Source organism: Colletotrichum higginsianum, assembly GCF_001672515.1.
Source record: "Colletotrichum higginsianum IMI 349063 chromosome 7 map unlocalized unitig_7, whole genome shotgun sequence".
Taxonomy (NCBI): Eukaryota; Fungi; Ascomycota; class Sordariomycetes; order Glomerellales; family Glomerellaceae; genus Colletotrichum; species Colletotrichum higginsianum.
Genome location: NW_017263917.1, coordinates 4,304,039 through 4,325,720, shown reverse-complemented (window position 1 = coordinate 4,325,720; position 21,682 = coordinate 4,304,039). Strand labels below are relative to the sequence as shown.

Genomic DNA, 21,682 nt, shown 5'->3' with positions numbered 1-21,682 from the left:
GCGAATATGCTTCTTGAAATCGTAGAGAAGCCTACGACAGACCAAAGCATACCAAGCAACTCTTCTCGAACTTTGCATTTCCCCCAAAGCAAGATTTTCGATGAGAATTTTGCACAGGACTCAAAAGGTGAAAGACTACACTCGGCATGCTCAGCCATGCTGGCTGGTTTGCTGATACCGTCGAGAGCGATGCCGTTTGCGAGCCGGTGTTGGAAGTTGGCATCCAAGCCATCAGCTTGACCTGAGTCGCGTTGCATGTGTGCCCTTCGAGTTCAGATCGGCGGGTTCGCGGGGTTGGCGGGGACGGCGAATAATTATGGTGGTTCTGGTCTGGGGTTTGAGGCTATCGTGACATTCTGCATTGATGTGGGGTTCGGGTTTCCCTAGGGACGTCGGTCGTGCTTCTCAGGGAGTTGACGCCATCTCGTTGTATCTACGTGACTCGGGCGCGACACGGCATTGCGCCTCGATCAGCGCTTCAGATTATTTTTTCTTCAAATCTGGGACATTGTTTTCCAAGGCATTTTCCGACTCGAGTTGATGAGGAGATTTGCCAGGACCCTGCGGCATTTTCGGTTTCCTTTCGCCAGTCGCGTCTTCGACTCTCCCCCGAGAACGACCGACAGATGATGTAGATCAACATGGAGATGGACTCTGTGCTGTAACATCACTCGGGGGTTGATTGGCGTCTCTTTCCCTGCGGTGTTCGGCCTGAATCTTACATTCTGACGCCATTGCTGACTCGTGCCCCGTCGAGCATTGATTGAATGCAGTTCTCTTGTTATCTTTGGATAATCTGCCTATATGCGTGCCACAATACGACGGTGACGGGCGACATGTCTGTTGTGGATGCATCGAGTGTGTGTGTGAGGTGCATTGTTATCAGCGCCGTCACTGGCGCGCGCACACACACAGTCTGTATCAATCAACCCGCATGTGTTTGTGTGTGTGTGTGTGTGTGTGTGTGTGCATTGTACAATGTGCAGTGTGCATGAGATACGGATTTTGCCCTGCCCGAGGGTGTTCGGGTTCTTCCCTGGCCTTGCCTCTCGCTGTTATTCTCGGCCGCCTCTCGCGGGTATCTCTCTGATTTCCATCTCTCTCGACATTCCCATCCAGACACGAGCAAAAAGGACCCGAGAAACCGGCGGTCATTGCTTGATCTCGCTGCATTAAGACGTAATCTTACCGTAGTCCTCTGGGCTAGATGCATAGTACGGAGGGATATGGACGTGAAATCCCTCATGAAACCAAGTTTGATAGCGCACGGCAGCCTCACGGCAGCCAGCCAGCCAGGGTTCGGCATCCAGCAAAAAGGTTTTGAAATTCAGGATCACCGTCCAATGAAAGGCGGCCCGTCATAGCAAACCAAGAAGGCCTCCAAGACGAACGAAATCCATTATCAATGCTATGCCGACGCGGTGGAGCACGACCCCATTCACCGGTGAGGGAGGTCAGCTCACCGCCAATGATAGCGAGTGCTTATTGGGATTTTCCCGTCCTGCCTGCTTCATGCGCCGCGCGCCGCCGAGCTGGCGAAGAGAGACGAGCGACATTTTTCACCCTGCAGATGGGTGTCTCCACCCAATGATCACCTCTCTCTCTCTCTCTCTCTTCTCTCTCTGTATCCCCTATCGACCGTTTGTCTCTCTCTCTCGACTCTCACCGTCCGTGAGACGGGGGACCCTACGTCTCGTCTCCTAGCGCAGTCCACATTACGAGTTGTTTGGTCCAGTGAGAAAGGGCGTATATAGTCCACAATCACGCCAGGCTGGGAAGGAAAAGTGGTCGTTACCTTGGTTGAGATAAAAGATAAACTGGAGCCTCGCGTGGGTCGCTGATAGGGCCTTGTCTCAGGGGGTGGGTGTGCGTGCAGGTTAGATAGGGGGGGGAATGGGATGGGAGGTTGGTCGGCATCGACGTTCATCGACATTTCTCGATCTTCCCGGACAGGGATTGTGGAAGGCTTTTTGGGGCGCGGCGACCTGTCTTTTGCCTTGCCTCTCCTCTCGGTGCCTCTACTATGTACTTGGACCAGAGGGCAATCCGGATATTTCCTTGCCGATCTACTGCCTGTAGTGTCATAGGCGCTTCCAACTTGCTGGGCAGCCAGGGGCCTGTCTGTCCGCTTGGCGCACATGTGAAAATCTTTCTCAGAGTTTGATTGTACCGTTGATCGTTGGGTCTTGCCGTCTTATCCCAGGGTCTCAGGGTCTCTCTCTCTCTCTCTCTCTGTGTGTGTGTGTGTGTGTGTGTGTGTGTTTCGCAGAGTTGCACCTGCAACGCTATCTGTCTATCCTCACTGTTCACCCTTCGCCCGAGATGAGTTGGCATGGGCAGCTCCGCCGAAGGAGACAATCTGATCTGATACCGTCATGTCAAGACTGGGCACGCACACGGACTTCCGCCGACCAGGACAAGGAGCGCGCAACTTTGTTGCAGCCGGAGGCAACCCATCCATCCATCCCCATTGGCATTATCAGTCTCAGCAATGTCTGCCCAGGCTGAAGGAAGAGCGGGCCCTTCCGAACCCTCCCGATAGGGGTCCTGCAGGCTGTATGCCAGCCAGCATGTCTCCATCTGCCTCCCAAGAGTCCCATCCTGTGTGCGCCCCTCCCCTTCCCCCCCGTCAGCCTCCCATTCCGCCCTACACAGCGGACCCTCCAATGACATCAGGGGAGAGTCTGAAACCACGTTCCTGAGTTTCGCAAGGAACTAGGCCAATCATAGATGTGATGCAGGGATGAAGCCCTTCCCAAAAGGCCCAAGCAGCGGGTTGCGCTAGAACAACTTTTCGAAAGACATTGGGGATCTCGAGCAATGCGAGATACGTAGGTGTATCTGTACGGATACCTTCCTTGCCCATGTACACGAGGAATGGCGAATTCGCGACTCGCATTCCGCAGCTCTTCGATCCACATGCCAGGTTTGTCTTGTCTTGTCTGTCTGTCCGTTACATTCGCACGTACGTACGTACCTACCACCTTCACCAAGCAAAACTGCGCACTCATCATCACCACCACCACCACTCACTATACACTACACAACTCACGCAAACGGGTACAATTGCGGGAACTTCTCGGGCTTCATATCCATACTCTGATGGGGCTCGAGCAGCATCCACGTTTTGGACCTGGCCCACCTCGGCCGGTGATGCTGTCGGGTTCCTTGACGTCACTTTGGGGCACATTGCGTCTGTCGCTTAGTGCGGCTTTTCATTTTGACAATTACCTTACCCAGGCAACCGTGCTAGACGTGAGTTGTAGTGGGATGTGCCCGATTCTTTCGACGTCTCCGTGGAAAAATGGGTTTCTTTCATCCCCCCCCATCCTCCCCTCCCCCCAGCCGTATTCGATGCCGGTGCCCGATACTGCATCTCTCGTACGTCTCGCGTCTTTTCCACCGCGGCTGTAAACGGGCGTCTAATGCACCCATCCGTATTCTTCGGGAATAATTGACCGAAGTCCATGTCCCTTGAGGCTTGGCTTTGCACCAGTATCCAGACTTTTTTTTTTTTGTCCCTTGTTCATTTTCTTTTCTTTCTTTTGCCTTTTCATCGTCCATTTTTCAGTCTTCTTATTGGTGGTCTTGCTTGTAATTTTTCTCATGTAGATTGTAAGATTTGCGCTAACGTGAGATCGGTATTTGCCACATCCCGTGTGAAATTTCTGTTTTCCAGTGAGGCTCAAGTGTGTTCCCAACACGCCAAAACCCGGGTCCCTTGAAATTCAGCCTCATACAAGGACCACAGCGAGGCCCAAGACCGGACAACCCGTCTGATACGTCGCTTATGCCGCCCGAGTACTTCCTACATGAGTCGAGTTTAGCAGCCAAGGTCGGTATTCGGCAGTGGGGACTGAGGCCTGCCCCCAGGTAAACCTGATAGGCGAGCGTACTGTAACAAGCCAGCAGCCACTGCATTCCCGTACATACACAGAAACCCTGACTCGGACGTCGCCCATCGGCCCAGCGTCGGCGGAGACCCGGCACGTCATCGGACCCATCTCCCGGCGGAGCAACGGCCCAGCACCGGCGGAGAACTTCTACGTCATTGTATCCAGAATCAGCGGGTCAAAGGCCCAGAGATAACGGGGCATCAACCTGGCACCGTTGAGACAACGGACGGACACCGACTGGGAACCGCCGGCACCGACTCGAAAAACGACTTCGCCTTTACACAGTACACTACGTCGAGAGGGACCGACTCAACACCGTCGATGTACCGACCCTCTAAAAAATTGTTATGGGGCACCAACATGTTGGAGAACGGATCCCCCATCCAAGACGAAGGTGGAGGTGGAGGGAGTGGCATCAACCCAGTACATACGGGAAATTCATCACGGCGGGTCCGCGGCTGGCGACAAGGGGATGGTGAGAGAGAGTGAGAGAGTGAGTGAGAGAGAGAAAGGGAGCCGACGCCATCGGTCCGAAATAGGCAATAGGGCGAGATACAGAGAGACGTCGAAAAGGATAAAAGGAAACGAATAAGTCGACAACATCTGCTCTCACTTTTTGGAAGCATCACTCACACTTCAATCACTTCAAACGGCCTTTAACAAACCAACAACTACAACCTCACTCTTGATACCCAATAAACCAACAACTCCCCTTCCATCTACCAAACACACATTTTTCTTATACACACACAAACACCACACATTCACAATGGCCGCCCAGATCGCTTCCCGTCAGCCTGAGATCGGCATGGAGAAGGTTATGCCTACCCGCCAGGACTCCGGATACGCCTCTCCCTGCGACTCTCCCCGTCTGACCGTCAGACTCAACGATGGCAACGAAATCCCCCAGATCGCCCTCGGCGTCTACAAGGCGCCCAACGGCCAGGAGACCGAGGACGCCGTCATGGCCGCGCTTGACGCCGGCTACCGCCACATCGACTCGGCCGCCAGATACGCCAACGAGGAGGCCTGCGGCCGCGCCCTGAAGCAGTGGTTCCAGAAGACCGGCACCCCGAGATCCGAGGTCTTCGTCACCACCAAGCTCTGGGACGCCGACCACGGCTACGAGGCCACCTTCAAGGCCCTCTGCGACTCGCTCGAGAAGTTCCAGCTCGACTACTTCGACCTCTACCTCATCCACTCCCCCTCGGACGACAAGGAGAAGCGCATCGCCTCCTGGAGGGCCCTCGAGACCGCCCAGCGCCTCGGCAAGGTCCGCTCCATCGGCGTCTCCAACTTCAGCTCCCAGCACCTCGAGGAGCTCATGCAGGAGACCTCGGTCGTCCCCGCCGTCAACCAGATCGAAGTCCACCCCTTCTGCCAGCGCCAGGACCTCGTCGACACCTGCCGCAAGCACGGCATCGCCATCGAGGCCTACTCCCCCCTCGCCCGCGGCAACAAGCTCGAGGATGCCACCGTCGGCAAGATCGCCGCCAAGTACGGCAAGACCCCTGCCCAGATCCTCCTGAACTGGAACGCCGCCCGCGGCAACATCGTCCTCCCCAAGTCCCTCACCGCCCACCGCATCAAGTCCAACTTCGAGTCCTTCGACTTTGAGCTCTCCCCCGAGGACATTGCCACCATCGACGCTCTCGACGAGAACTACGTCACCGGCTCCCTCCACAAGGAGTAAATGATGTGGTCCTCGACATCTGCCTCGCGGGGCACTCTCGATCGGCAACATAAACACTGCTTGGGACACAAAAACAAAACCCAGCGGGCAAAAAACCTTGAAGCATTCCTCCATCCTGAGGGCATTGGAACAGCCTCTACACATTTTGCCGACGTGACGCATTACGCACGTCGTCCATCCAGGACATTCAAAAAAAAAAGGAGTTGATTGCTACATAGCGCCATTTTGGCGCTCTATTCCCCCCACCGCCGAAGACTTTTCTTGGATTTTGGAGTTTGGATTCCCTTTTTATTTCTCCCTTGTTGGGAGGACATAGACAGAGATAGATATTAGATGAGCGAGCTAGACAGCACATCAGGTCAAGCCTGGTACGAATTTATGGCCTAAAACTTTCTCAAATCTTTTCGGTTCCTCCTCCCATGCTTGTGATGTGACCACAGTCTCCCTTTTTTTCATTCTAAATAAGTCCACCCGATTGATTCATCGCTTCAAGCTAGGCATAGAATAGCTCTTTGCCTATGACTGAAAACACTTTCCAGCTTTCATGCAACTGCAACCTAATCGCAGTCGGGTACCGTGCCTGTCAACCACCCCTCACCCCCTGTACATCCATCCGATCGCCATCAACGAAGACCCGTCTGGAGCACTGTTGGCCCACGATCCAGGTCCCAGGTCTTCCAAGGCTATAGGTCACAAGACAGTTCACCAGCGTGGGTCGACAGGGTCCCGAATTCACTCACATGTTACTGTTATTTCGACGACAAGCCCTTGCTTGGGCATGCTTCTCAAAACCCTCTACACCCGTTCTAACCCTGTCAACCTTTACTGTGAGCCCATACATACACTGCAGCAATGTTCAAAGCTCACATCAGCATAGAAAATCAGCCAGGCAAGAAGACACAACATTCATAATTATGTGGGTCGAAAACAGAGATGAGTTCCACACTTAAGTTACGCTCGTCTCTCGTCATTGACCGTCGTCGTCTTCTGCTGAGCAGCAACCCCTGGATCGTAGAGACCCAATCCCGTGTCAAACTGGAGATCCATCGGCATGGCGTCCAGGGTGTTTGCAAGCTCCAACGCCGACGCCATGGGCCAATCCCAGACGTTCCACTGCAACTGGTCGAGCGCCGCCGGCTGCTGGGCCTCTCTGGCAGAAAAGGTCTTCTCCCGGAGCATGTCGAGGACGTCGGCGCACTGGGCGACATACCCACTCGCGTCGCCGGCTCTCAAGTGCCGCAGTGTTTCGGCGCAGCTCCTGACCAGGTCTTCGTCCTCCTCGTCGCCTGCGATCGGCTGACCTTTCCACCTCGCGAACAGCAGCGTCAAGCCGGCCTGCCACAGCATGTGTAGCCCGTTCGGGTAGAGGTGGGCAATGATGACGGCGTCGATCCCCTGGTTCGGCCCGTCGTCGTTTTTCGAATCGGACACGCTGGTGGCGGAAAGTCGGATTAGCTCGGCCGAGGCGCGGCCGCACGCGAGCAGGGAGACGTTGAACTGCGGGTCGGCCGTCGTGAAGGCGAGGGCTGGCCGGTGCACATGGACCGTGGCGTTGTAGAAGGCAGCGCGGAGGAACGTCACCTCGAACGTATCTATCGCTGCGACAGGGGCCAGGTCTGCGCCGTCGTCTTCGGGGTCGGCCGCCTTGTGCATGGGTAGCATTCGTTCCCACATGGTCAGTTCGGCTTGCAGTTGGTTGACCTTTGTTACGCCACCACGCCGCCGGGTTGTCGAGTACAGCTTTTCCAGGGCCTCTCCGACGATGACGGCTAGTTTGAACAGGCATAATGCCGTGTCGACTTGGGACCGTTCCCCGGGCAAGGGGAAAGCAACGCTCTCGCGAGACACTTGGTCGTGATCGACCCGTGACGGGAGATCGGTGTCCACGTCCTGGTCTCGGATGAGCCTGGGCATGCCGTGATAGGCGCTGGAAAACCTGTGAGGCATGTCAGGTTTGTCGTCTGGACAGAGGCGAGTTGGGGGACATGGGGCAACCCACGTATCGAGCGAGTATTGACACCACCACACGCGACGCCGCAGTTCGGTCTCTAGAGGATCGAATTTGAACCGTTGAGAGTGGCGGTGAAGCCCGAGGTTCTGTGCCATTCTGGTAGCCATCCCGCCAAGCTGAGAAGCGACCGAATAACGTGACGATAACTGCAGGTAGATCTGAGAAATCTCGAGCCCTTGGAGTGTTGGCAGAGACGGTCTCTCATGAAGAATGTTCGTCAAGGCGGAAGCCATTGTGTAGTACGTCTCGGAAAGGCACAAGAAGTGCTGGTGGCTCTCGACGCAAGAACCCGGGAGCCCGAGGGTTCCTAGCGCAAGTAGGCCAAGAACCTGGTGCAACGTGCTGGGGTCGCCATGCTCGGGGTTTTCGCTTAACCGACGGAAAGCTTCGAGGGTAGAGTGTTTGTGCACAACCGGGTAAAGCGGTGTCCAGCGGTCAATGGTTGCTTCGAGGATACCCGCCGCGTTGAGAGGAAGTTGGGAGATCATTGCAGCAACCACCTGCGACTCGGAGTCTTTGGGAGGGACGCCCCAAATGTTGTGCAGGTAGAGATTGTATACGCTACTCGGGAACGTGTCGGTATGTATCCGCAGCATCTGCAGCTGTTGCTCAGCCTGACTGATGAAGTGGACGCCCGTCGATGACCCTGCAAACATGGCAACCTGGTCGTCGTTGGACACCAGTCTGCCCATGTGCCCAACCACAGGCTCTGGTCCCTGTCTGGCTCTGGAAGCTGACGAGACGTCTGTTTGACGCGGCCATGTGGTCGTCGTTGGTCTATCTGTACTGTTGACAGGAAAGAGGTTTAACGGCGACTGTCCCGTGACGACATGCTGCTGCTGCAACAGTCCTTGATCGTGAGGTTTTGAGGCCTGCGTAACCGCACTGATGGCAGGCTCCGGTGTTTTGGAGGGAGCAGAACCATTACCACTGTCATCGACACCTTCGTTTTGATAGTAGCTAGAGACGCGTTAACTGGCAGTATCTCGGGCTGGGTCACAAGCCGACCATCGGCGATAGCTCACCTTTTTCTCTTTCTATTGCGCTTTAATTTCGTTGACACGATGCAAGCCGCGCCTCCCGTGGTACACGGGGTGCACTAAAGCGTAGCTAGTGGTCAGTACCGTAGTTGTGAAGGACTCGGAACAGGATGCGCTCGGCGGTTCGCGATCGCAATAACTAATACCTTTTCGCCATCGCCATAACATCTGATCTTCCGTCTGAGTATGTTCCAGTAAGTCCATGAACTGGAGTATGCAGAGTCATTCGGGCTACATTCTCCAGCCCTCGCAATGATTGCTTACCGACGGCAGCGATCGCTTGAGAAGGTGTTAGTGACTGGCTCCTTGGTATCAAGTTAAGCTGGGTACGCGACAAGGGCTGTGTCTCACCAAACTTGCCCAGAGTGCGCCCCCGACGGATTTCTCGGTCCATTCATATTCTCAATGACATCGACATTCTGATGTATCTGCAATATGACACTTTCTGGAGTTCGTTTAGCCTTGAGCGCACCGAAAGGCGCATGCACAATGGATATGGAATGGCGATGAAATGGTGTGGGGTTGGAGAAGATCGTCAAGTCCGACCAGAATCCAACAACCACTGAGAAAGAAGTCGTTTCAGTGGTCTCATTGCATAAATCGGTTAGCTGCATGGGCCCACGGTTTCGGTGAGCGGTTTCGGTGTGGCGCTTTTCCCTGCCAAACCTCCCCCCTGCTGATGATTGGTTAAGTTGTTTGAGGAGCGAGACGAGCCGTCGCAGATTTGGTTGCCAGTTTTTTGCCTCAACCGATCAGTCATCTGTGCAGCCACATGGTGAAGGTTTACGGATTAGAACGGGCGGTTATAACGATAGAATGAAGGGGAGGTCACTGTTCGTCAATCGTTTGTCCAGAAAATGGAAATGGTGCTTACAGACGCGTTAACCGAGGTCTCAATGTCGCACGGCATTCGAATTACACGTAAGACTATGTATGGACTGCTTCGACTGTTGTCCATTTTCCCCTTAACCTCTGCATCTCATGCTGGGGTTAGGGTCACGGTCAAATCGAAATCTTGGAATTACACATTTCGCTGCACAGTGGCCGCCAGCACACACATTTCTGCTTGCAGAACAATACTCTTGTCTAGGTTCCTACAAGAGCCAGCGCTCATTGAAATCTCAATCTGACTTGTTACTTCTTCAAGTAAGCGGCTCTTGCTTTGGCTCGGCAACACGGGACAAGGCATAGGAAGCTAACCAATTCCCGAATTGAACATATGCTAGTCAATGCTAATATTCAAATAGAGAACAGAAGGTTGTTGAATTCTGTGGTATGAATGAGTCAGAGGTCCTGTAGAATGAAGCAAGCGATTTACAACGAATAATCACAGTGAAGACATGGCTGGGGTTGATCATTAACTCGGTTTGGCATCTGTGTTTCTGCTACCACTGTCTATCGTCTATCTGCTCAACAACCTTCCAAAGGAGGGGTCAATGGCTACCGTTGGTTAAGCCGTTGCCGTTCGTCAACCCATTAGTGTTTGCCGTCTTCTGACCAAGCAGCTCGTCGATCATCAGCTGGCAGCAGCCAAGGTATCTCGTGGGATCGCAGAGCTTGGAAAGCTCGGCTGATGCGAGGTGGTTGGTGACGTGCGGCGACTTCTCAAGGGCTTCCTGCAACGAGATGCCGTTTTTGTGAGCCTCAACACACGCTTTGTAAACGATCTCGTGTGCTTCTTGGCGGCCAGTGTACTTTGCCAAGTCCATCATAACGGCCTCGGCGACAATCAGGCCCTTCGTCGACTTCAGGTTGGTCATCATAACGTCCTTGTTGACCTGCAGACCAGACAGGGCGAACTCTGCCTGATGCAGGGAGCCGACAATAGAGATGAAAGCTGTCGGGATGGCAGCCCACTCGAGATGCCATGGCCCGGACGCCCTCTCAAAGTCCGACACCATGCCATCCAGGACGAGACCGGCTTGCGCGCGGAGAATCTTGGATTGCGCAAGGATAACCTCGCTCGAGATCGGGTTTCGCTTCTGCGGCATTGTCGATGAGGCACCGCGATGCGGCACGTAGGGCTCGGCAACCTTGGAAGAGGAGACAAACGTCAGCATCTACCGACGTTCAAGTGTATAGCGAACAAGTACAACAAACCTCGTTCAGCTCGTTGGATGACATGATGATCAAATCCAACGCAATCTTGCCCAAGCTACCACCGACAAGGGCAAGGTAGTTGATGATTTCGGCCACCGTATCGCGCGCCACGTGCCACGTGATGACGGGATCTTGCAGGCCGAGAATGGTCGCGAGCCGCTTGCGGACGCGAATGCCGCTGTCGGACGTGCCCAGAGAGGCCAAGGTACCGGCCGCGCCGCCGAACTGGACCAGCAGGCAGCTCTCCTTGATCTGCTCGAGACGCTTCACGTGCCTCCGGAAGCCGGCCAGCCAGACGGCGCACTTGTATCCGAAAGTGATGGGGAGCGCGTGTTGCAGGTGCGTTCTGCCGGCCATCGGCACATCTCTGTAGGCGGCGGACATCTTTTCGAGTGTGGAGGTGACCTTGCGGAGGAGGCGCTCGACGATTTCGAGACCGGTCTTCATCTGGAGAACCGACGCAAGGTCCATGATGTCTTGGGTGGTGGCGCCCCAGTGGATGTAACCGGCTTTCGAAGTTGCCTGTCAGTATTCCTTGCAACATGCCAAAGCCGTGGAGGATGTGTCTGCTTACATGTCTCTTCAGCCACCCACTTGGACATCTGTTCGACCAAGGGCAGGACCGGGTATCCGACGATCTCCGTGCGCGCCGCAAGAAGCTGCCAGTCAATCTTGGAGACGTCGCAGTGCTCTCTCAACGCGGCAGCAGTACCAGCGGGCACAATCCCCTCGGCCTCTTCGGCCTCGGCAAGAGCACATTCTGCCTTGATGAGGTTGGCTACGTACGAACGCTCGGAAAAGGCCTGGCGCGCCTCTTCGGTTCCGAAGATGTTGCCGAAGAGCGTCGAGTCAAAGACGGTAGCGGCAGACATGGTGGCAGATTCGCGTCTACAAGAAAAGAGAATAAAGGAAGAAGTGAGAATGCAGACAATCGAGGGGTCGATTCTTCACCACCAGAGAACGTCTGTGGCGTGATATTATACCAAACAAAAAGGTTCGAGGTTGCAGCAGTCATCGCTAATCCATCCGATGCGCCGACGCGTTCCCCTCGGTGGGTTTTATTCCTTGTCATGGGCGGAAACCCTGCCGGTCATCGTCCGATCTAACGCGGACAGCTTCCAAGCCGCGGGGGCACGGGATAACGCAGTAACGGGTCACCGACGGGCGGGATAGGGACGGAGTAAGGCCGTGCGGCGCGGCGTAACGGCGTAGCGGCGTAGCGGCGTATCGGCATAGCACGGGCCAAGTTCCGCTTCGCCGGGGCCTCCAGATCGTCGTGGACTGGTCCGTGGACCGCTTGCTGGACTCTAATAGTGATATGGTAGGATAAGCTGTTGCGGGGAACGTGGATTTCCTGGGGATGTGTCTGAACCATCTCCGCAAACCCGGGGTTGACTGGTTGACTGGAAAACATCGTATATAAATCGGACGGTTTCGCCATCTGTCGTTCTTTCATTCCCGTGGTAGACAGCTCGTTTCTAGCTTAGACTCTCTTCCTCTCCCTCCCTATTCTTCTCCTTTCTATTCCATTTCCACCAACATGACAACGAACTCTGGACCAGATTCCAAGCATGGAGGGCCACTCGAGGTCGAACACAGCGAAAAGTCGGACAAGGGAGAGGCCATCGTCTCCGGCGACTACTCTGGCGCGGAAGAGAAAACCGACCCAGTGGAGATTGCCCTTGTCCGCAAACTCGATCGCAGAATCATGGTAAGTCGCGTCAAGAACTATAGCTTCCATCATTAAAATCATCGTTGTGGTGCTAACCCGGTTGCTTGTGTCTGTAGCCGATCCTTTGGGCGATGTATTTCATGAACTACGTCCGATATCTCTCCGACTCTCCGACTTTACAAAGATTGTCCTGACCATGGAAACAGCTCGACCGAAATGCCCTGCCACAAGCTCGACTCAACACCCTGGAGGAGGATCTGGGACTCAAGGGAGTCGAATACAACACTGCCATTTCGATCCTTTTTGTTGGCTACCTATTGATGCAAGGTATGCCATCGTTGCAAGAGTCCGTGTGGAATTCAGCTCACAAATGAAGTGCCGTCAAACATGTTTTTGACCCGTACAAGACCCTCGATCTATATGTCAACCTGCATGATCGGCTGGGCTGCCGTCTCTGCCGCTACTGCGGGAGTCAGAAACTACTCCGGCTTGGTCGCCTGTCGCTTTTTTCTCGGGTTTGTTGAAGCAGTGAGTGCAAGAACTCGTTGCCCACGAATGCTTTTTTTTTCTAAACCTGAATGTAGCCTTTCTACCCGGGTGCTCTCTACCTGTTGTCGATCTTCTACACCCGAAAGGAGCTTGCGACTCGAATCTCTCTCTTGTATACTGGACAAGTCGTCAGCACTGGTTGTTCTGGTTTGATCGCGGCTGCCACATTTTCCACTTTGGATCAAGTGAAAGGCATCGCCGGCTGGCAATGGTACAACCTCTTCCATACCCCCCCCCACCCCCCCCCCCCCCCCCACACACACACACAAGCTCTTGGCTAACGTGTACTCAGGCTCTTCATCATCGAGGGCTCGGTCACCGCTCTGGTCGCCGTCTTCGGCTTTTTTCTCCTTCCCGATGATCCTTCTGTCACTCGCTGGTTGACCGAAGACGAACGAAAGCTTGCGGTCGATCGCATTCGTCGCGACACAGTTGGCCAACAAGAGCGCGGCTCTACCTGGGATGGTCTCAAGCAAGCCTGCAAGGATCCAAAGACCTGGCTTTTTTGTTTTATGCAAAACACGCATATCTCGGCGTGTTCTTTCAACAACTTTTTCCCCACAATCGTCCGTACCATGTGAGTTGGGTTGATCTATGAAACGGTACAGAGCTGGGGCTGACATGTCTCTTAGGGGATTTCGATCTACGACGGCTCTTCTGCTCACCGCTCCTCCCTATTTTGTTTCTGGTTTCCTTGGAATTCCTTTCGCCTGGTCCAGCGGAAAGCTCAACGAAAGGACGTGGCACATTACTGCCGGCCTATCTCTCGCCATCGTGGGCTTCGCCATGAGCTGCGGTAGCACCAACAATGTCGTTAGGTATGTGGCGACGTTCTTGTATGCGACGGGAGCATACAGTGTAGGAAGTGTAATTCGTAAGTCACGCTACCTCTGTCTACCATAGCAAGGGGGCTAAGCAATGTGCTGTCAGTGGGCTGGGTTAGCAACACCTTGTCACAAACTCCCGAGAAGAAAGCGGTCGCCTACTCTCTCGTCAACGTGACGGCCAACCTAGCGTACATCTACTGCGCCTATCTTTGGCCCAGCACCGATGGGCCCAAGTACATGATGGGCTTCTCGAGCATGATCGCGTTCGCTGCCACCAGCATCATGTGCGCCTGGGCAATGAGGTTCTGGCTGATTAGGACTAACAAGAAGATTCGGGAGAGCGAAGATGAAAACGTCAAACTGTACGCGTATTGATATCCAGATATCAACACCGGCTTCACTTCCGGATCAGAGGTTGGGGCCAGTGTTTGCGGAGTTCGATGTGTTCTTTGAGGGTTTCCTAGGATACTGGAAGTTGCGTGTTACATGCCAAGAGGTTTCTTGGGCTTGTTGCTGCATGGCGCTCCCGTAGCGGGAGGTCGCGATTTGCCACGTTCTAGCAACATCGCTGGCATTGCAATGAGATTCGTTGTGGTCGGGACAACTAGTGTTAATGAGAGTTAACATATCGTGTACATGTACTTTCAATCATGCCAATGTGACTGCAGGGTGGGTTGATTATCTGTTGGGTATCCTGGCGAGGACTCTTGAGTCTGTCGAGCACTCTCCCCAACGTTGACAACCCGTCGATGTCTGGCATTATCGAATCTATTTTGCGCTGTTCCACGACGCAACACGAACACTGTTTCTGTTTTTTTGCACAGATCTATTGCATTTGTCATTTATTTGGTGTCATTTCTGAGAGCCTTGTTACTTGGTCTCTACTTTGGCAAGCAAAGGATTGGTGCTCAGTGCCACGTCATATTTAACGAGTTGCATACTCTTTTCGACGTAGTTCAACTGCCTGCACGCCGCCACTGTTCTTTTTCGAAATGGCAGCCTTGGTCGCCCCGTATCTGGGCGAGTGACGCTCGACAACGGTTGCGAAGAGACAGTTGGGGTCAAGGATTGGCTGAAAGAAATACTGAGATTGAGTCTTGGAACATACTGGCCAAACTCTCCCACGCTCCCCATTCGTGTCTTGTGATCATGATGGCATTTTGATTCACGTCCCTACAAGGCAGGTGTGAGTGATACACCATGTTTGACGCAGGCGAGAGTTTCTCCAGAGAGGCAAACAAAATAAGCCGTCCATAGACGGTTCGTTTGTGCAACTTTACACAGCATGGTGTTTATCGGTAGCCCCCCCAGATGAGTCTCCACACGATTGATTTGGCTTAGGGAGTTTGAGGTCGTCGTAAGCTCCGACACTAGCGAAAGATCCAAGCCGGTTGACCCACCTGATCTCTATCATTCGGCCCAGATATCCGTAGGTATCCAACAGCTGTGTCGAGTAGTTAGAACCCATGACGAGCACACAACGAAGTGTTTACCCAGGTTGGGACGGAGGGAGCACGATTCGTAAAGCAGCCGCCCTTCAGCTTCAGCTCCTTTCATTTGGCCGGATCCCTGTCATCGATCTGTATGTGGACGGAAAGCGGAGTTGACAAGCCCGCCCAGTGTAGCATCTTGAGAACCCTGACCGAGAAAGTCTCCGCTCAACTCTACCCTTTCAGGGCTACTCCAGTTCCAGGGTTCCGGATGAGGAAGCACTTGCCGGGCCCACTGCCAATGAGCGTTCGCACTAGGGTTTGCGGGGGCATCAGATTCCCATCGTACGGAAGATTCCAAGATTGAGGGACCGCTGCATCGGTGAGGACGGTGCTATGTGGTGGAAATACAGATAAACTATCGCAGGGCCTCCTCGTGTCGCCCCACCATCGTGGCCATGTGCACACGGCTATTAGAAGTTTAGACTTATTAGTTTAAGATTGTCTCCCCTCAAGGATATAATCCTTGGGTATCCCTCCTTACCTCGACTCTACTTTCAACCTCCCTACTCTTCGTGTCACTTCTTTTCCATCCAACCATCGTCATTCTTTCCTTGGCCCAACACAATGAAGGCCTCTCTTTTCTCGCTGGTTGCCGCTCTTGCGAGCACGGCCACGGCTCAGGTCCAGGGCAAGGCGTTCGGTTTCGCCGCCGGGACTACCGGTGGTGGCTCGGCCGCGCCTCAGTACCCTTCCAGCATTGCTCAGTAAGTGGGTGGGAGGAGAAAGAGAGAGAGAGAGAGAGGGAGAGAAAGAAGTTTCGGTTGAAGTCAAGTTGAACCAACTAACAATAACATCATCAACGCAGGCTGAAGGAGTGGCTTACTGACAGCACGCCGCGGACCATTATGATCGACCGCACCTGGGACTTCCGCAACACCGAGGGCACGACCAAGGGCCGCTGTTGCAGCGACAACCGCACTACCAAGTGCCCCGGCGGCACGTCCAAGGGCCAGACCTGGATCCAGGACACCTGCGACGCGGCCAGCGGCACCTGGGTCGACTGCACGTACGACAATGCGGCCAAGACCCCGATCGACGTCAACAGCAACAAGAGCATCGTCGGCGTCGGGTCCAAGGGCGTCATCATCGGCAAGGGCTTCCGCGTGCGCGGCGGGAAGAGCAACGTGTAAGGGCATCATTAAACTCCCTAACAAGTTGGGGGAAAACACTGCGGAGACGGTAGCTGATACGCTTTCTTGCTCTTTCAGAATTTTTCAAAATATTTTTATCACCAACCTGAACCCGCAGTACGTCTGGGGCGGAGATGCCATCACGCTCGACGGGTCGGACCGGGTGTGGATCGACCACTGCAAGATCTCGCTCATCGGGCGGCAGTTCATCGTCTCGGGCTGGGGCGCGGCCGGCAAGGTGACCATCTCCAACAACGAGTTCGACGGCCGGTCCGAGTGGTCGGCCGGGTGCAACGGCAAACACTACTGGACGGCGCTCCTGATCGGGGCCAAGGACTACTACACCTTCTCCGGCAACTGGCTGCACGACGTCTCGGGCCGCTCGCCGCACATGGGCACCAAGAACACGGCCGGCAGCGAGAACCTGTTCCACGGCGTCAACAACTACTTCCAGAACGTCGGCGGCCACGCCTTCGACATTGACGGCAACACCTGGGTCCTGCTCGAGGGCAACTACTTCGACGCCGTCACCACCCCCGTCACCCCGGCCAGCCTGACCAACGGCGGCAACATCTACATCGTCAACACCGTCGACGAGGCCTCGCGCTGCGTCTCGTCCCTGGGCTACATCTGCGAGTGGAACCGCTCCCGCGACTCGGGCGTCGTCAACACCCTCACCAGCTCCGCCGCGCTGTCCAAGCTGGGCGGCTTCAAGTCCTCGCTCATCGGCCACATCGGCGTCGCCGACGTGCCCGCCAAGGTCAAGGCCAACGCCGGCGTTGGCAAGACCACGAGCACCAACGCTTGAGTGTTTCTGGCTTGAAATGGAGCAACAACGCTGTATTCCATAAAAGAAGAATATCTCTGACAAGCTGACAAGCGTGGGGTTTGTGTGGTGGCGATCACTCGAGCTAGTATTCAGGGGGGGGGATGCCTTGCAGGACTCCAAGCAACTTTCACCATTCTGTATTTACTTGATGCGTACATATATTTATACATGCTTTGGCAACGGCCTTAACGAAGCCTCACTTCTTCAGAAACGAGGGAGACTTCACTGCGTCGCTTGGTTGAACCTCATGGAAGAGAAAAGCGCTTGATGATGAATAAATTCAAATGAGCCTGCGCAGCCTGTACAGTCCTCACTCGGCTCGGGTATCCGCAAAGTCCACTCCCGTCCATAAGTAAGCATCGTATATCCCTCGCTCATGTCCGCATATCGTATCACAATCCCTCTCGTAGTCAAGGCGCCCAACGCCACAAGCCACTGTCCGTCGACCTCAAAACAGCTGAAAGAAGACCAGATTCAACTTTTGTGTGTACCAACCAACCCAACTCCCAACTTCCCCAGCAACAAGCACGTACAGGGACTCTCCCCATGCCTCACAACTACCTCAGCTCCCATTCTTGATGTACCGTCGGAGACTGCACGGCCTTGGCCTGCCCGGATAGCCAGGCATGACAAGCCTCGTAGTGGGAGTACTGGATGTTCTGCTTGGACGACACGACCATCCGGTCGGCGACCTGGAGCACGCTCCGCCCCTCGACGTCGCGCGCGTGCGCGTTGGCCCCGTGCTGGGTCAGCGTGCGCATGGCGAGCTTCTTGCCCCTCCGGACGGCGATGTGCAGCGCCGTCTCGCCGTTCCTGTTGCGGGCGTTGACGTCGGCGCCGGCCTCGATGAGGAACTCGAGAATCTGGACGGGCTTCTTGTAGTCGTCGTCCTCGGGCAGCTGCGCGACAAAGGCCATGAGCACCGTGTTGCCGTACTTGTCGTAGTGGTTCGGGTCCACGCCGAGCTCGATGAGGTCCCTGACGATCCGTTCGCGGATCGTGAGCCGGTCCTTGGACGAGTCGAACAGCGATCCTCCAAGGACGGGCTTGTTGTGCTTGCGCTTGCGACCAGGAGCCGCCGCCGCCACCGCCGCCGTAGTCGGTTGTTGCTGTTCCTTGCCGCTGGCGTTGGGGAGGTGCTGTGGGAACCTGGCGAAGAGGGAGTCCTGGCTGAGGATGGCGTCGGCCAGGCAGTGGAGGCCGTTCCGACCCTGCTTGTCCTGTATCCTCACGTGTGTGTGCGCATCGTTGACAAGCTTCAGCAGCTCGGCCTGTTCTTCGATCGGCGACGAGACCTGCCGCAAGGTGCGAGAGCCCCGCGCTGGCGACATCTCCTGGCCGACAGCAGCAGTGTACGCCCGGCGAACAGGCAGTCCGATCGGGGCGGACTCGGGGATGTTGCCGAAGGCGTCGCGGCGGCAGTACTCCATGGCGTCGAACAGTTTGAGAAGGGCGTTCTTCGTGTCTCGGTCCAGGATGCCGTGCTCTTTGGAGTGCAGGACGTGGCAGAAGTTGCGGCCGTAGACATCGCAAGCGTACAGGAACTCGGAGCGCTGCAGGTATTTGATGAGCTGGAAGAGAGAGACGGCCTTGTGCGCGAACCAGGTATCGTTGAGGACGTGCAGAAAAGTCTGGCCGGCGCTGTTGGTCGCCGACGGGTTGGGCGAGGACTCGATGGCTCTGAAGAGGAGTTCGTGACGGGCGTCACCGGCGGCGAGAAGGTGGAGGATCGTGTTGCCGAAAGCATCGCGCTGGTCCAGTCTTCCGTCGGGGGGCACGCCGTGGAGGAGGATGTGCTGGGCATACGGCGACGGGCCCGTGTCTGTCACCCACGACTCGGAGGTGAGCTCGTTCTTCAAGTGACAGAAGCAGGATCGCGAGTCGTGTTCGGGAAACCCCTCGATGCAGAAACCCTGTCTGGCCACATGGCGATGCAGGTTCAAAAAGTCACCGGGAAGCGGTCTGGCTCCCATCTCCGAGTTCCCCTGCGGCGCGTCGTACTCGAAAATCCACGACGCCGGGTTAGAGTCGGCGGTGCCGGGGCGGTCCTCGTCCATGGGGGACTGGTTTTTCATGGTGTTGCTCGGCATCGTGTACCGCTTCAGCAACTTGTCGACTTGACGGATGAACCCGGTCGAGTACTGCGACAGCACCTCCTGCAGGGTCAGTGTAGTGGTCTGACGACGGATTCCCATCTCGGGCGGCGGCACAGTCGCGAAGTCGGTCGTCAACAAGGTCGGAAGCGGGCCGGCGGTCGGTGGACCCCAGCCGGCGGACGATGATCGAGAGTGTTCAAAAGGTTGGAAGTCGTTGACGGTAGGGCTGTTTCCGCTCTCGTGCTTGAAGTCCGGGTTTACGCTCAAATGCGATCGGGAGTCGGACGAGATGGACCTGGGGTAGCCCGGCGAATAGGCGTTCTCGGGTGTCGTCTGGCGCGTGGGAGAGCTGTCGAGGGCGCTTATACGGCGCTCCATGTCGGTTCGGGTTCGCGGATGAAGCCATCGCGGCTCCTTGTCTAGGATTGAGTTGAGCTTCTTGTTGGCGGAATCCTTTCTGCGCGCGTATTGTCAGCAATTATAGTTGCGCCCGGCGCAGAAGAGTAGACGGGTGATCAGTCGTACGTACCCTGGGCAGTCCTTGTTGCCGGGAGTCGACCTGTGGACGACCTTGACGATCTTCTCGAGAGGCAATGTTGTGTAGACATAAAGCCTGGCCAATCTGCGCTCAGAAGACTCGTTCCATAGCGACGGGCGCCCGGTCTGGGTGGCGTGCGAGCTAGAAGGTGAAGCCGACATTGCAAGTCAAAGAGTGATGGCTGGCCGCCACAGCCTTGTCACGTTTGTTGATGTAGAGCGTGCAAGTGAGGGTATGAAGGGCACTGGGGTATATAAACGGAGAGAGCTGTTACAGGCCAAGCGACAAACAAAAGATTGAAGCAAGAGATTCAGGATGGGGCGAGGGACATGATGGGCAACGAGAAGGATCGAAGCGGACTCTCGTTGTCAGAAGTGAGGGGAATGACCAGACTATCAATGAGCTGAAGGATGGTGCATGGCGCCGGTGAGTGAGAGAGCGAGAGACGGCGTGCCATGGCCAGAGAGACGGGGTTCGGCAACGGGGCAGGGGTCAAACAAACAACTAAGGCTAAAGGAGCGTTGGATTCTGATGGGACTGACCGGCCCCCCCTTCGACAGCCAGGGTGGGAGGCCGGGGTAGCACAGCAATTCACTCACAGCCTGGAGGTCTTCGAAGTGGTCTGGCGGAGCCAATAGATGTGAAATAGAAGAACGGAGGTTGTGTGCCAGTAGGCCGGGGATGCAGGGTAAAGAGGCTCAGCTGTGTGTGTGTGTGTGTGTGTGTGTGTGTGCCTAGGAGGGGGCCCAGCCGTATTTTTGATCATACCAGGCCGTACAAGAGAAGGGCTGTGTGAGAGAGATTCTTGATTCCAAGACCAGCAAAGGGCACACAGGACGAGGAAGTATGTTCGGTCATCACAAGATGACAGACCTTGCCGGGAGTTGGCGATGGGTGAGCATGTCCACGGCCGCGACGGAGCTATAGCTTGAGCAGCAGCTTGCTTTGCTTGAGGACATCAAACAAGCCGAGATTGTTGATTTAGGCACCGGGATTTCTCGCTGTCTGAGACTGAGATTGTTCAGCTTGAGGCACTTTTTGGAGTGATCCCAGTAAGCGCCCACAACTGGACTAGGTCGGGTGTGCCAACGATCCTCCCGTCCTCATAGGCGTCAGCTGTCGCAATGGACGTCCGGGGGCAGTTGTCGGTCCTTGGACGGATGGGAATGACTTCATCCCAATTCTTCCGGAGTCGCAGGACGGGGACGGGGAACGGTGCGTGTAAGGAGGGCTCCGGCATGAACCAGCCGCAGTAAACTCGGGTCGCAGCTGTCGTACAGTGAGAACGATGGGTGAACCAGTGAATGGGTGAGCGAATGAGCGAGTGTGCGTGTGAGCGTGAGTGTGAGTGTGAGTGTGAGTGTGAGTGAGCGGGGGAGTGAAAAACAGCCCTGTTAGGCAGAGTCGGATGGGTGCAGTGGCGAAGCTTGCAGCGGCCACAGGGGGAGGGGGGAGGGGGGAGGAGAGGGGAGGGAGCCATTAGGCGCCCCCATGCCCACGCTACGGGAGAATGACGTGCCGGAAATCGCGTGCGACGGGCTCAAGCTTCTAACCCCCAGTCAACCTCAGTGGGGTGACTTGATTCGGTCCACGGTGAGGTGAGTGAGAAAGGCGACTCTCTAGGTGATCTGTCCGGGGGGGGTAAGAGATGGATGTGAACACCCCTGCTGGACAAGACATTGGTTGCGAATCACCAAAGCATTGTTAAGTAAGTATGTATGTACGTATATTGAACAGTTGAACAGTTGATGAGTTGAAATTTGAAACTGTTGCGCAGCGTAATTTCACAATTCTTGAGCTGGTGAGCC

General features: G+C 55.4%; 7 protein-coding genes across 7 annotated transcripts; 3 read left to right on the top strand and 4 right to left on the bottom strand.

Moving 5' to 3' along the window:
* Nucleotides 1-2,647: 2,647 nt before the first annotated feature.
* Nucleotides 2,648-3,190, bottom strand: CH63R_10989 (uncharacterized protein; the record flags this gene model as incomplete). The annotated part of the gene is made up of 2 exons (XM_018305963.1): nucleotides 2,648-2,942; nucleotides 3,099-3,190. 2 exons carry the CDS (start codon nucleotides 3,188-3,190, stop codon nucleotides 2,648-2,650), a joined length of 387 nt encoding a protein of 128 aa, XP_018155387.1.
* Nucleotides 3,191-4,665: 1,475 nt separating this feature from the next.
* On the top strand, nucleotides 4,666-5,589 carry CH63R_10988 (Aldo/keto reductase; the record flags this gene model as incomplete). Its single annotated transcript, XM_018305962.1, has 1 exon — nucleotides 4,666-5,589. One exon carries the CDS (start codon nucleotides 4,666-4,668, stop codon nucleotides 5,587-5,589), a length of 924 nt encoding a protein of 307 aa, XP_018155386.1.
* A 951-nt stretch (nucleotides 5,590-6,540) lies between these two features.
* CH63R_10987 (3-carboxy-muconate cycloisomerase) lies at nucleotides 6,541-9,034 on the bottom strand (the record flags this gene model as incomplete). Its single annotated transcript, XM_018305961.1, has 3 exons — nucleotides 6,541-8,560; nucleotides 8,787-8,847; nucleotides 8,905-9,034. The coding sequence occupies 3 exons, from the start codon at nucleotides 9,032-9,034 to the stop codon at nucleotides 6,541-6,543; spliced, it is 2,211 nt and encodes a 736-aa protein (XP_018155385.1).
* Nucleotides 9,035-10,073: 1,039 nt separating this feature from the next.
* CH63R_10986 (3-carboxy-cis,cis-muconate cycloisomerase) lies at nucleotides 10,074-11,612 on the bottom strand (the record flags this gene model as incomplete). The annotated part of the gene is made up of 3 exons (XM_018305960.1): nucleotides 10,074-10,673; nucleotides 10,741-11,249; nucleotides 11,315-11,612. The coding sequence occupies 3 exons, from the start codon at nucleotides 11,610-11,612 to the stop codon at nucleotides 10,074-10,076; spliced, it is 1,407 nt and encodes a 468-aa protein (XP_018155384.1).
* A 668-nt stretch (nucleotides 11,613-12,280) lies between these two features.
* On the top strand, nucleotides 12,281-14,163 carry CH63R_10985 (Major facilitator superfamily transporter; the record flags this gene model as incomplete). The annotated part of the gene is made up of 7 exons (XM_018305959.1): nucleotides 12,281-12,451; nucleotides 12,619-12,739; nucleotides 12,789-12,940; nucleotides 12,997-13,172; nucleotides 13,254-13,538; nucleotides 13,594-13,835; nucleotides 13,892-14,163. The coding sequence occupies 7 exons, from the start codon at nucleotides 12,281-12,283 to the stop codon at nucleotides 14,161-14,163; spliced, it is 1,419 nt and encodes a 472-aa protein (XP_018155383.1).
* Nucleotides 14,164-15,845: 1,682 nt separating this feature from the next.
* Nucleotides 15,846-17,219, top strand: CH63R_10984 (Pectate lyase; the record flags this gene model as incomplete). Its single annotated transcript, XM_018305958.1, has 3 exons — nucleotides 15,846-15,985; nucleotides 16,087-16,407; nucleotides 16,490-17,219. 3 exons carry the CDS (start codon nucleotides 15,846-15,848, stop codon nucleotides 17,217-17,219), a joined length of 1,191 nt encoding a protein of 396 aa, XP_018155382.1.
* Nucleotides 17,220-17,797: 578 nt separating this feature from the next.
* Nucleotides 17,798-20,035, bottom strand: CH63R_10983 (Ankyrin repeat protein; the record flags this gene model as incomplete). Its single annotated transcript, XM_018305957.1, has 2 exons — nucleotides 17,798-19,793; nucleotides 19,866-20,035. The coding sequence occupies 2 exons, from the start codon at nucleotides 20,033-20,035 to the stop codon at nucleotides 17,798-17,800; spliced, it is 2,166 nt and encodes a 721-aa protein (XP_018155381.1).
* Nucleotides 20,036-21,682: the final 1,647 nt, after the last annotated feature.